Raw genomic sequence first — 13,430 nt, forward strand, 5'->3', positions numbered from 1 at the left:
GCTTCCCCACCCTCCCACCCTTCCCCGGTTTTCCTCCCTTATTTATCATCTTCAACAGTTTCATAGTTCATATTTTATAACATACACCTTTATATCTTATACCACTTTTAAACTATTATCATTTTCGCCTATTGTCCAATCACTGAGAAATCAAACTCCCATTTTTTCTTCCCGTGCCTAATTTTTACCCCTCTATAGGCCTCCATATTTTCACCTTTTTCCAGAATCAATTCACTTTTTAAACCTATAACTATTCCCAAACTAACCTTACTCCCCCCGAGTACCTGCTCCACCCCTCCAATCCAGCAAGTTCCATAGTCGGCAGTCCAGTTATAGTCCTATTAACCCATCCTTACAATCACCACTTCACTTTCCCTTCACCCCACCCCCTGTTTGCAGTCTTTTGCCATCCAGGCCTCCATATCAGACCCCTGAGCTTCTTCTCTTCTCTGCTTAATTTTTCCTTCTTCCCTGTGGTCATTCTGGAGTTCCAGTAAATCCAGTCGTGCCCCCCTCGAAGGGGAGGCACTCCATCCAACTTTTTGTAGAGTAAAATCATCATTTTTTTCGTGATGGGCTTCATTTTGTGTTAAATCATCACAGTCGTCATCATTGTCATTCTCACATTCATCTTCTTCAGTTTCAAAAGCTTCATCTTCTAGGAAATCATATTCTGTCATCACAATCTGGAATTGTTGCTGTAACACTAGCCGTTGTGTCTCCTCTTGACATAGTTCTATTCTTGTTTCCCACATTAAGGTCAAAACAGTCCGCTGAAACTCAGGCGGGTACCTTTTTGTTGACATAGTTCAGTCCTGTCAAGGTCAAAACTTGTCACATGGGGTGGAATATGATCGCAGTCTATTTTCTCGACTCCATTTTAACAAGCTGGCTGCATTCTTAAAAATAAAGTTCGAACTCACATTTCAAAAGCATATAAACCAAAAAAAAATTCCCAAAAAGTCCAGAGATAAAGATAGAAATAAAATTTAACTATAAATCCTGGTCAGCTCACTGGGTTTTCTGGGCTGCCGGCTCCCGAGAAAAAGAAAGGTCTTTCTTAGTCTTAACTTCATTCTGCAGGGCAATCACAACAGTCTCTCTCCCCTTTTACCCTGCATTTAGGGGAGATTCTCTTTGATGCCTTTGAGGAATCCTTTTAAGTTAAAATCTTCTGTTTACGGCTTCGGGTTTCTGTTTACTGTCTCTTATGTTACCGTGGGGGGGGGGTGGCTTCCTCTTTTCCCCTCTCTCCCAGGTCCAAATTGTTGCCTTAATTTACATTCCAAAGAATCCAAATTACTCACAGTCTATTCATTTGCTGAATGTTCTTTGAAGAATTGGCCACCTCCACTTCCCAGACTCGCAGCTTCGCACTCTCAGAGCAGCAATGTCAGCCTGTCCGCCGCGGTTCACCTCCTCGCTCTCGGGGGCTTAAACAAAGCCGATCCGGGGAGGAGAGAGCCCGCTTTTGGCGCCGCCAGGCAAAATCTGTCCCCAAAAAGCACGATTTGGGGCTTTTAAGGAGGTTTCGTTTCGCTGGAACGATTCCCTCCACCTCTGAAGCGCCGAGGTCCGCTCCGCTGTGCGGACCCCCGTCTGAGCAAGATGGCGTGGTCAACCGGAAGCCCGTTATTTCTCAAACTTCTAGAATTCAGATCTCCTTCTAAACTATTCCTTGAACCCCACTGGGCAGGGCTGGCTCCATGTCTGTATCCCCAGGTCAGGAAGGCTGATACTTGAGAGAGAAGTTTGTTTCAGCAATGAAGTAGCTCTGACTGAGAGCTTATACAGTACATGAATCAGAGGCTTCACTCATTTCTAGCTCTCAGCCAGGCCCTGATCCAAGCAGGTGCTTCTATGAGCTCCTCTACACAACTATACTCTCATTAAGCTAGCCAGGCAATTTGATGACAGTTTTGAAGTTCCTGTCTGGTTGACCACCTGTCTCTGCTCATGGGGTCCTGGGGGAGATGTCCTCCTCATCTGGGGAGATTTTAAATTTGAAGTCCGGATAGGGCTGGATTCTCACACACCCCAAGTACTCTCACACACCTTGGCACTGTATTTTCTGGTGGGAAGACCCCTGTGCCCCACCAGCTCTGGCTCCCCTGGTGGCAGTGGTAATGACAACAGGCAGCAGGAAGCAACAGCATTCCAGTAGGCAACAAGCACCTGGGTCTATAGACTGCCATTTTAACTTCCTTGACATAGTGCAAGGGCATTAACAGAAATTAAAATGGTGGTTCCCAGGCCCAGTCACTCTTCAAAGGCAGAGAGCTGGGCAGGTGTCTGTAGTAAACTCTGCTGTCTAAGAATACTGCATGATGCTGCTGAGCCTGTCATTGGCAGCCATCTCTTTGGCAGGTGAACGTACAGAATCCTTGTACATCATCTCATCTGCACTGCTCACTCCTCTATATACAGACGTCTGTGGAATGGTGCACTTACTCAACACTGTCAATAAAAGGCGGAGAAGAACAGGGCTTCTCAGACTTTCCCCCCAAGGCAGCCAGCCAGGGAAGGAGACACATGGAAAGAGGGGCAGTTACCATAATGTTCCCCTGCATTCTGCGTCTGTCATGATAAGCAAAGCAATTTTGGTGGTTGCAACTCTTAGCCACTGAAAAAAAAGTGTTTCACTGTGTCTACACCACGACCTGATCCCTCTCTGGAATTTCATGACCTGGTGTCCCGGCTTGGGCTAGAGCTAATTTTCTGTGAAATGTGCCACATACCTCTTGGGCTGTGGCTCCTTGAGTTTCAAAGAGTGTGGAGCATTCTCCTTCATGGTATTCTTCCTTACATTCACGGCAGAACACAAACTGGAAAAAGAAGCCAGAAGACATGAGCAAACATCAGAGATAGATAGTACCATCATAGAGGGTTGTACACCAGCTGATCTATCGTCTTTCTCATCCCATTAAATTCTCATCAGCTCTTCTAATCATGCATCTTATTACACAGCCTGCTCATTAACACAATCCCATTTATTTGTATAATTTTCTGCTAGGAAATAAGATAACTTCAGAAATTGCAGATATCCTTTACAGACTAGCGACCACAATGAAATAAATTTAGTTTAGGACAGTGATTTGGAAACTCAGTACCGGGGGCTAAACGTGGCCCCTGAAGCCTCTCTATGTGGCCCTCAGGACTCCCCAGTTGACAGACCCTCCTGAGCCACTTACCAGCCCTGCTTTGCAATTTCCTTGGGTGTTTTTGTTGGGCTGGGTTGTCACCTTGAACTCTGATAATTCAGGATGGAGGATACGGAGGGGTGTGTGAATGTTAAGAAACCAGCCTATTTTAAAAAGGTAAAATTCATATTAATTGTTCTGCTCACTTTTGCCTCTGGCATGTGGACTCTGGAAAGTTGCCCAGACATAACGTGGCCCCTAGAGCCGAAAAAGTTTCAGCATCCCTGCTTTAGGATCCTTTTTGGGAAGCTGGCAAGGCAGAACTGCGCTCTAGTTTCTGCTCTTCTGTGGTTTCCAGCAACTAGTGTTCAGAAGCATACCATAGGCAGACCAGAGTAATCATGGCTATGAGCCACTGATAGCCTTTACTTCCATGAATTTGTCTAATTCTCTTTCAAAGCCATCCAATAAGTGGCCATCTCTGCCTCCTTTTATTACTATCTAAAAATATTCCTATGTATCATGTAATGAAGAAAGCTTGCCTTGACATGTGCCACTGATCTTTGAACTATCATTTCCCAATTAATTTCACTGTCTTTGTTGGCAAGAGGAAAAGTCAATAATGTAAAATGGTATTTTTCATCCTATTCTGGAGTTACATAATCTTGACCCACCTTCAGAGAACTGAAGGATTTCTCAACTGTTAGCTACACTGACAAGCCAAGCTGATAAACCACTCTTGATTTCTCGATACAGAGCTGGCTCTCACAAATAATGAATAGACATATCGGCAGCACTTGACACTAAAATGTTTATCTGCCTCATGTCTCATCTTTGCAGTTCCATTTTGCACTCTGTCACGCTTCTGTTGTCACTTTAAGTACCATAGGAAATCACAATTCATTGCAGCGCCGCAGAAATGAAGTTTATGCAAAATGAAACAGAACAACAGGCTGAGTCCACTCTAAAGCACTCTTTGCATGGGAAGACTGAAGGATTGAGGACCAAAGCACCAGAAGAATGCACTCTGCTGTGTCAGTTTTTGCTGTCTGGAGAACTGGGATACAGCTTGTACATTTTCTGGAAAAACTGAAAGCTGTTTAACCTCAATAGACAGGATGAAGAGAAGAAACAAAACACTCCCACCAGCCAGTAAGCTAAGGAGAAGGGTTGACGTCTTATGGGTTTTAGAGCTCTAAAAAGAGCATGTTGGGAAGACATGTTGAAACAAGCCATCATTCAAGCAGGGTTCTGACCATTGCTGGTGAGCAGTAAGTTTCTCCAGAAAACTAGGGTAGCCTACATGGTGCCCTGCAGATGTTTTGAACTACAGCTTCCATTAGCCCTAGCCTGCATGTCTGGTGGTCCAGGGTGATGAGAATGAAAGGTTAACAGGAACCCAAAACAACTTCATTCCCATTTTATTGTCTGTCCTTAGAACTACCAGCTGCATCCACCCAACAATGGCTTTGGTAAGAATGGAACAATTTGTCCCATGGCCCTTCATCCAGTGTGATTCAAGGACATGCTCTGAACCTGACTCAAGTGAAGCTCTTTCAGACTTGGTCTCTTTGGTCTTCTGTATTTCATTAAACACCTTCACTGGACAACAATGGCTCTCCTCATGCCTAGCCCTACCTTCACCATCCCTGTGGCTTAGGCTCCTGCAACTTCTCCATCTCAGTCCTCAAAACTCCCTTCTCGGCTGCCCATGTACTGATTTAGCAGGTGGAAGGAAGTGAACAGGGCACTACTGAAAGCCTGCACAATGTACTTTGCACACAAGCTAGTTTTAGGAATGGCTTGCCTGGCATCTATGTTGTTTTTTAGATTATTAATGGAAGTGTTTTTAATAACTGTTTTATTCATATCTATTTCTTATGCTGTGAAACTGCTCTGAGGGCCATATGGTTGGAAAACAAATGTATAAATAAATTACATACTTCCTATGCTCACTGCCAGACACTATGTAGATTGACATGATCATGTTTTTTCAGGGGTTGACAGTGATTATCATGCAGTTGTCTGATCCAATGATGGTTCTACTATGAACTGCCTATCTAACGTGCCAACTATTTGGGGGTAAATGGGCAATAGCTATTGATGGAAGTGATCATCATCTATCTATAGAATTAATGGCTTTAAAAATAAAATAAAATCCAAGTGTGGACTGGAACATGTTTTTTTACTGTAGACAGTGTGTGTGTTTTCTTGCAGAGTTTCTTATCTGTTATCGATTCCAGAAGAGCTGCTGGTTTAGTCTACAGCAACAAAAAGACAAAAGTGCTGTGGGCCCAAGTAGTTAATGAGTCAGTCTCTAAGGAGCCGCGACTTCATTTGTCTTTTTAGCACTAATAAAATGGAGGTAAAATTGAAAGACTCAACATAGTTAATCCAGGTGGCACCAGGCCTTGCTGAATCTCTTCTCATTCAGCTTACAACTAATCAAAACACGACTTCTAAGCATTGCCTCGGCTCATTACCCTGACCACGTCACCCACTTTCTTTGCTTCCCAGCTTCAGTGCTTTCTCGTTTTCTGCAACAGCAAACACCCACCTCCTCCCCCTTTGCTTTCTTGGTCCCTCACAGCTCCTTCCTCCAACCCACCTATGCTCTCCCTTAATGTGACTCAGCCAATAAGGCTGCTCTTTAATTGCCCCTCTCACATTACATTTACAGGCAAACTCCTTTAATTGCATGTCTTAATGTGTATGAGAAGGGGTCAGTGTCTTAATACATCAAGTCTTCAGTGCTCCATGGTTTGATATGCTCAAAAGCATCTTGTTCATTTACAATATTTAGAAGCTGCCCTAGGACAAAAAGTGTGGCTAAGAACCAATAATAATAAAACAACAATAACAACAGCAAACAGTGATTACATACAACTCAATCTTATATAGGAATTATGTATTTCCTCTAGTCTGCAAAGTTGTTGGCACTGGCACATCCTTTCACGTAAAAGTCTCTGGCCCAGAACAAAATGTTTATTACCAGGAGATGGTAGCTCAATAACTTTGGTTGCTTCCCCTGATTTTTATTTTTAAACCTGGGTGGGTGCTCAGTAAGTTCCACCACCTCTTTTTCTAGGAAAAAAAAAGCCCTGGGTGTTAGGTATACACTGTGTTAAAGAGAAGCGCTTGGGACATCTGGATTATTTTCAGCCCTTAATTTCCAACTGCAGTATACTTTTATGTTTTAAAAAGGTTTTAGAGGCAGACGTCTACAAATATTTTCAGCTACTCTAAACTGTAAGGTGCTTACTTGTTGTGGACACTATGTGAATGAATAAATAAAGCAACTCAGCAACCTGAGAACTTTTCAGCACATTAAGGTTGCAATTCTAGGCGCACTTACATGGAAGTAAATCCCATTAAACCTGTGTATAACATTGCACTGTAAATAGCTCTTTAACAATTGATATACAAAGGTATCCAGTTCAATTTCAAATTACTTTTGAGTCCTTCAAAATGAAAGAGCTGAAATGATATATAAGACTTTTTGCATGCCCTGAGGACCAGCAGCAGTCACGTAGGTGGTGCATTGTGATGTAAGTAGGATAGCCACAGTTCCCTACCTCACAGAGGACACTCATCTGTTTTGGCCCACAACTTTGCCCCTAACAAAGCCATGAAATGCAAATTGACCACTGGCCTTCCTCCATCCTCCCCTATTTGATAAGCGAACCTTTACTTGCTCATGCCCAAGAAGAGCCCTGCTCTATCATAAGAATCACAGTGCAATCCTATACATTTCTACCCAGAATCAAGTCCCATCGTTTTCAATGCAGCCTCAATGGCCCATCTAGTCCAGGTGTAGGGAACCTCAGGCCCAGGGGCCAAATGTGGCCTTCCAGGTTTCTACATATTGTCTTTATTTATTTGTTTCACTTATATACCACCCCTATCTTCCAAGGAATCTCAAGGTGGTGTACGTGGTTCTCCTCCTTCCCATTTCATCTTCACAACAACCCTGTGAGGTAGAGGTTAGGCTAAGAGATGGCGACTGGCCTAAGATCACCCAGTGAGCTTCATAGCCAAGGGGGATTCAAACCCTGGTCTCCCAGGTCCTAGTCCAACACTCTAACCATTACTGGCTCATTGAGACTCTCCCCAGGGTACCCCCCACCACACACGACTACCACATCCTCTTTCCGCAGGAGACACCCCTCACTGACCTCACTTTACACCCAGCTGAAGTGTTTTCTCTGGCTTGAATTCTGAGAGTACACCTTGCTTGCTTGCTTGGATTCATTGTCCCACCCACTTTTGCCCCCAGTCATACCCAGCACGAGCATGTGACACCCCCCCCCCAGGAGGTAGCTCAGAAGGGAATGCTGCTCCCAGGCTGAAATAGATTCTCCACCTCTTATCTTGTTTCCTATTTCTCAGTCGGTAGAGCATGAGACTCTTAATCTCAGGATCGTGGGTTCAAGCCCCACATTGAGCAAAATATTCCTGCATTGAAGGGGGTCAGACTAGATGATCCTCATGGTCCCTTCCAGCTCTACAAAGTCTATGGTTCTATTCTAACAGTGGCCAGCCAGATCTGGGATGCCCAAGGGCTGCATCTTAAGGCATCTTAAGCCCCCCTTCACAGCTGTTTGCCTCCTACCCAGCAGCTGGTTTTCAGAGGCAACTTGACATTTTCATTGAACTATCGTGGGGAAGAGGAGTTCCATGGGACTAACAGATGACCATAAGTAATGCAAATGCTAATTTTCATCCCAAAGGGCTGGGGGAGTTCCATGGGACTGGGACTTAATAATGAAAAAATCTGTGCTGCTAACCGGCCTCTCTTTCCTTAAACGGATGCTTGTTTCTCTGATAATCCATGCTGTGCTGCAACAGGGGAGTGCTTAATGCATTTGTGTCGGGGAAGGCCTATTTATTCTGACAAACTTATCAACCTCCAGGGTGTTCTTCCACCATGGAACTGATTTTACATCTCATCCATTAGCTAATAAGATGTGAAAACAGTTCACCATCTCACCCAGAGATCAGGCTTATTTCCACTGAAGGCAATGGGATGAGATCATTGTCCACAGAGTTCCTTTCAGCATATGAAAGAACATTGGAAGAAGCATCAGACAGGACCAGCATACAAAACACACACAAACACGCACTAGAGTTCTAGTATAGCAAGCCTGCAGAGAAGATGCCAGCGAATATTTTCGTAAGGCAATCTACAGCACAAATGTATTAGTTGAAAGCAGGCCTGTACAATGTTGTGACCCACAATACTGAACACTGCCACTTACCGTACTTGTGCACAGTGGTTTGCCCTGACAGGGACTGCTAAAAGCGGGAAAATTTGTGGCCACACAGCCATGTTGTAGGCTGTTATGTGAGAAAGTGGCATAGAAATACTTAAAGAAGTTGAGCAGCTCTGCTTTAAAATGAGGGTGGATAACTGTGCAATTCATTGGTTAAGCTGACATCAGGAGTAACTGGCTGAAGTTACAGTAAGCCAATGTCAGTTACTCCTATCTGAAGAAGTGTGCATGCACACGAAAGCTCATACCAAAATAAAAACTTAGTTGGTCTTTAAGGTGCTACTGAAGGAATTTTTTTATTTTACTTCGATCCAGACCAACACGGCTACCTACCTGTAATCCTGACATTGGCTTAACTTAAACCAGTGTAAATTGAGCTGGCTTTTTATATCTAGGATTGCTCTGCTAGTTCAGCTTTGAAACATTGTCTCCATATTGGGAACGCCCACCACCCACTTTATCCTAACACTGGGAATTGTAACAGACCTTGGATTTCTGTGGAATAAGGTTATCTAATAATAAATATCAGAATTACATTACTGGGTGATTTGTAAAGAACAGCCCCGCCTAGACTGGTAGTGGCACAACAGCAGGAGTTTGGCAGGATGGTGGTGGGAAAGCAAGGAGTGGATTTGTGTGTGGAGGGGAACAGAATGCATTTGCTCTGTTGTGGTTTCCAGGCATCATGGCTACAACTTCTGAGAAAGGAGTTGGGGCTCTATTCTGCGTGGAAGGTGTGTCATCAAACAATACGTATGGCTACCTATTTCTAAGTGGGCTAGTGGTGGTTGCTATAATTGCACAGTGGTGAGATGAAAGCATGCTGCCTATGCGCAGAGGCACCTTCTTTAGCATTACTTACCCGGTTTCCCCTATTTTAAGACGTAGTCATAAAATAAGCCATAGCAGGATTTTTAAGCATTCAAGGAATATAAGCCATACCCCGAAAATAAGGGCAATTGATATTTTTGTTAGACTTCGACTAGTTCATTTATTGCTGGGCCTAAGTCATAAAATGGGAGCAATGCAATATAACTCGTTTATGCTTAATCATGAAATGCTGAGCTATTTTTTAAAAAATGCAAATCCATTACCATCTTTACTGTATTTCAGTAAGACTACCGAAGGGTAGTTTTACAATGGGGAACATTCTTGTCTTCACCACTGCTGCAATTTAGAATTAATTTTCTTGAGAAAGGGACAAAAGTTCATTTATTCATTTGCTTATGTTATTCTGTAAAGTGCCACATATATTGATGGCATATACACCCATACATATATCTAGTTAATTACAATCTGTTGCTTGTCAGCATTTACAGGGTTATCCCAATAAAGCATGGACTCGGTCCTGACTGGGTATTTACAATAAAGGGAAGCTGCAATGGGTCCACAATTAATCTTTGTTATTACGTTAATTATATATGAGAGCTGTTAGACAACTCAGTTATATTTCCTTTTCATTTTTGCCACTTTGATTACCAAAGCTATAATGCTTCGCACAGGAGGACACATGCTATATACTGGAATTGTTTTTAATAGATATGGAATTGTCTTTAATTGTTTTTGCATGTGGAATTCTTTTTAATTGTTTTAAGTGTTGATGTTTCTACTTTGAGATCGTTTATATGGGAAGCGATTCATGAATGGAATAAGAAAATTCCTTCGTGCATGCACACGAAAGCTCATAGCAAAATAAAAACTTAGTTGGTCTTTAAGGAGCTACTGAAGGAATTTTTTTATTTTTCTTCGACCCAGACCAACACGGCTACCTACCTGTAACATGAATGGAATAAAATCAGTTAATACTGTATATAAATACCCCCAGCCTAAAATGAGTGATTCTTTTTTCCAGAAGATGGCAGTAGTGGTACATGAATAAATGCTTATGGGAAAGCTCAGCCAAGCTGAGTGATCATGCTGAACAGCCAGGACTCAGTCCAGGGTTACTAAAAGCTGATACACGCAAAACTGGTCCTGACAAGCCCATCTCATAAAGAGAAATGCTATTCAGATGTACCGGAACATATAAAAAGCAGGAAAGGCTGCCTGCTATTTCAAGGACACAGAGTCTTCTTAAGAAGGCTGAATGTGACAACAACTTTTTCAAAATGCGCATCTAGAGATTAAGATGCTAAGAATTAAATCACCATAAATTCAGATGCTATGGCATTTCTCTCTGCCCTACCCTCTTCATCCACAACCTATCTCAGAGCAAGGGAAGAAAGCAATGGGAAAAGAACATTTCCAAAGTAGGAATAAACACATCACTTTTGCCATTTTCTTTATGGCAGCTTGAGCTGCCACTACAACCCAAGTAGTGGCTTGCATTGCTGCCTCTGAAAAGCGCTCTCCAGTGGTGCTGTCGGGGCAAGTCTCTGAGGCTGGATCCAGACACATCAAGTTGTTTGCTGTTGCTTCAATTTTCTGTACACTGCTTACAGATATTTTTTAAATATATTAAGCAGTATAGAAATTAAATCATCATCACCATCATCACCACTGGCAAATAATGTATTGGGAAAACTCTGAGGAGAAGTGGAAGAGAAGAGCTGCCTTGTCCAACTGGGATAGTCACTGCCAATAGTGATTTTATGCTCTGGCATTTCAAGAGCAGGGATAGCCCATCCATTAGGCAAAGTAAAGCCATTTGCTTCAGGTGGCAGATATGACCCTGTCCCCCACCGTTGCATGACTGCTAGCCCCACCAGGCCTTTGCCCACACAGCCCCTGGGAAAGTGAAAGACTCCTGCAAAAGTAAAAACTTCTGAGGTTTCAGAATTCACATTCAAGGCCTTTGCTTCCTTCACTGATCTCTCATAGAAGCCTTTTTCTCATCACCTCTATTGCATGTTTTTTTGTTGAGATAAGCCACTTCTTTATTATTGGTGTCGCAACAACAGAAACACTCCTTTTCAACACAGTTTCCATAACTAACAGAAGGGCAGGAGGGGAAAGAGCTGATTATGCCCATAGAGAATATGTTTATGAAACCATGATTTAGGAGATTTGCAGCCTAGTCCCAATCATATTCCATGGGACTTAGTTTTGGAGACTCGGTAAGTATTCTTAGGATTTAAGGCTTAGTGTAAATTCCAGTTTCACTCATCTAATTATCTCCACGTGAATCATTAATATGTGTGTCCAGCTCAATCCTTCTGTGGTTTGTTGTTCTGAAGTTTGAGTTCTTATTTAGCTGGCTCACATACAGTCAGATATTTCACCATCTCCCCAGTTTCAGGCTTCCCTGCACAGCTCAGAGGCCCATTGAGCTGATAAACACCATGATTACATTTCTGCAGTAAAATAATTATTTTCGGAACTCAAATGATTCTGGCCATAATAAATCAACATCTATTGTCAATACAAACTGCTAGCCTAGCAAGAAGCCAATCCTAAAAAATCTATCAAAACTTATTGTAAGAGCTTGCTGTTTTCCTGCCTTTATTCTGGATTTCTAGAAATTCCTACCAGTCACTCAGCTCTACAGGGGCATCTCTGTATATTGTCTTTTCATTCAGCACAGCAGTCTGTATATTCTCAATCAATGGCTCACAGTCACAAACAGATAACAGATTGGACCAGATATAGGAGGCCAATTCCTCATTCCCTTGTGCCTGGCAAGGGCACATCTCCACAGTCTGCTCATGTCTTGGTATATAATCTCTCCCTGTGCCTGTTTCCAGACTCTTGCCATTGAAGGCAGGCAGAAAGTCCATCCCAGACAACTAATGAAATGTGGTGCTTCACCTCCATCAGATGGTAAAAACAGAATATTGTGTGAATGAGTACATCTTAAACTTACCGTCATTTAATTAGTTTCCACGTTAAGGTATCAGGTCAGTTTTAGGAAAGCTCTTAATGACTACATACCACAGTAAATGCAGTGTTTACCTACAAACAGATAGCAGATCAGGAAGCTGATTCAACACAAATTATTATTATGATGCCATTGGTTTTCTACTAGTACGGTAGTTCAATCAATGTCCACAGCAGCACAACCACTGTACACATATATGGTTATAAAAAAAAATAGTTCCCAAATGCATATTTGGGCTTATGATAGGCTAGGCTGCCAAATGTCTGGAAATTCCCAGATATATCTGGGCGTTTGTCCGGATTTTCACTTTTTGAAAAATTGCAACCCTGTGATAGGCCTTCAGTCTAAAAGGTTGAATACTGGTGTTTCAAGGCATCAGTGTTCTGAAATTCCTTTCCCGTGGTTTGAATGCCATGTGGCTAGGGATGGTGCAGGAATGGCACACACAAAGCCCATGCTACCTGGGGAACCCAGTGAGAAATGGACATGAATTTCCCTAGGGCTCTCTTCAGTCCCAGCCTTTGGGAATGGGTTTTTGGTGACCATCATAATGCTTCTGAGATGTGCAATGAAAAATCATCTATGTTACTGGAACACACATGCATGTTTTAAAGCATCATCATAAAACTGGAGTCTATCCATTTATTTAATTGCACAGGGTGGCAAAAAGCCAAGTTTGATAATTAGATCTTGTTCTGATTATGTCCCATTACTTCTTAGAGACAGTCTATGCTGGCCAGGTGATGGGCATTATCAGAACTTCATTGATGGATCCAAAAATACTTTCAAAATTAATGTACTGTACACACTTTCTACCACAAGGTTAGCTGCTGAATTAACATTAAACATTAGTAGTTCACACTGAAAATGGGAATAAAAGCACATAGCTGTGGGCTGTCCTTACAGAAGCATTGTTGCTATTTGTTTGGGAGAGATTACCTGGCATATCTCATCATGTACACTTACAGCACTGTGTGTAAATTAAACAGTAACAAGCTGAAACATAATCCAAATTCTATCATCATAAACTCCTGAACGTGTATACAAGTAGATAATTAATCAAGAAGGAAAGGGGGGAGAATATAAGAAGCTTAGGCTCTTCCTAGTTTTACTTAGATAAAAAACAGCTGGAGGAAGCTGTTGGTCTGCATTGAATCCCTGCAACATGCGCCGAAATACCTGTGCTCACATTGATTGTGC

At 42.5% G+C, this 13,430-nt stretch overlaps 1 protein-coding gene across 3 annotated transcripts in view; it reads right to left on the bottom strand.

The window, feature by feature from the left end:
• The window catches only part of PRKN (parkin RBR E3 ubiquitin protein ligase), a 602,317-nt gene that overhangs the window by 10,334 nt on the left and 578,553 nt on the right, over positions 1–13,430 (bottom strand). For all 3 annotated transcript variants that reach the window (XM_088666303.1, XM_035108599.3, XM_088666302.1), the window contains one exon: positions 2,739–2,825. In XM_088666303.1, coding sequence (XP_088522429.1) covers positions 2,739–2,825 — 87 coding nt within the window. The remainder of the gene's footprint in view (positions 1–2,738; positions 2,826–13,430) is intronic.

This window comes from Zootoca vivipara, chromosome 3 (genome assembly GCF_965207765.1).
Source record: "Zootoca vivipara chromosome 3, rZooViv2.hap1.1, whole genome shotgun sequence".
Taxonomy (NCBI): Eukaryota; Metazoa; Chordata; class Lepidosauria; order Squamata; family Lacertidae; genus Zootoca; species Zootoca vivipara.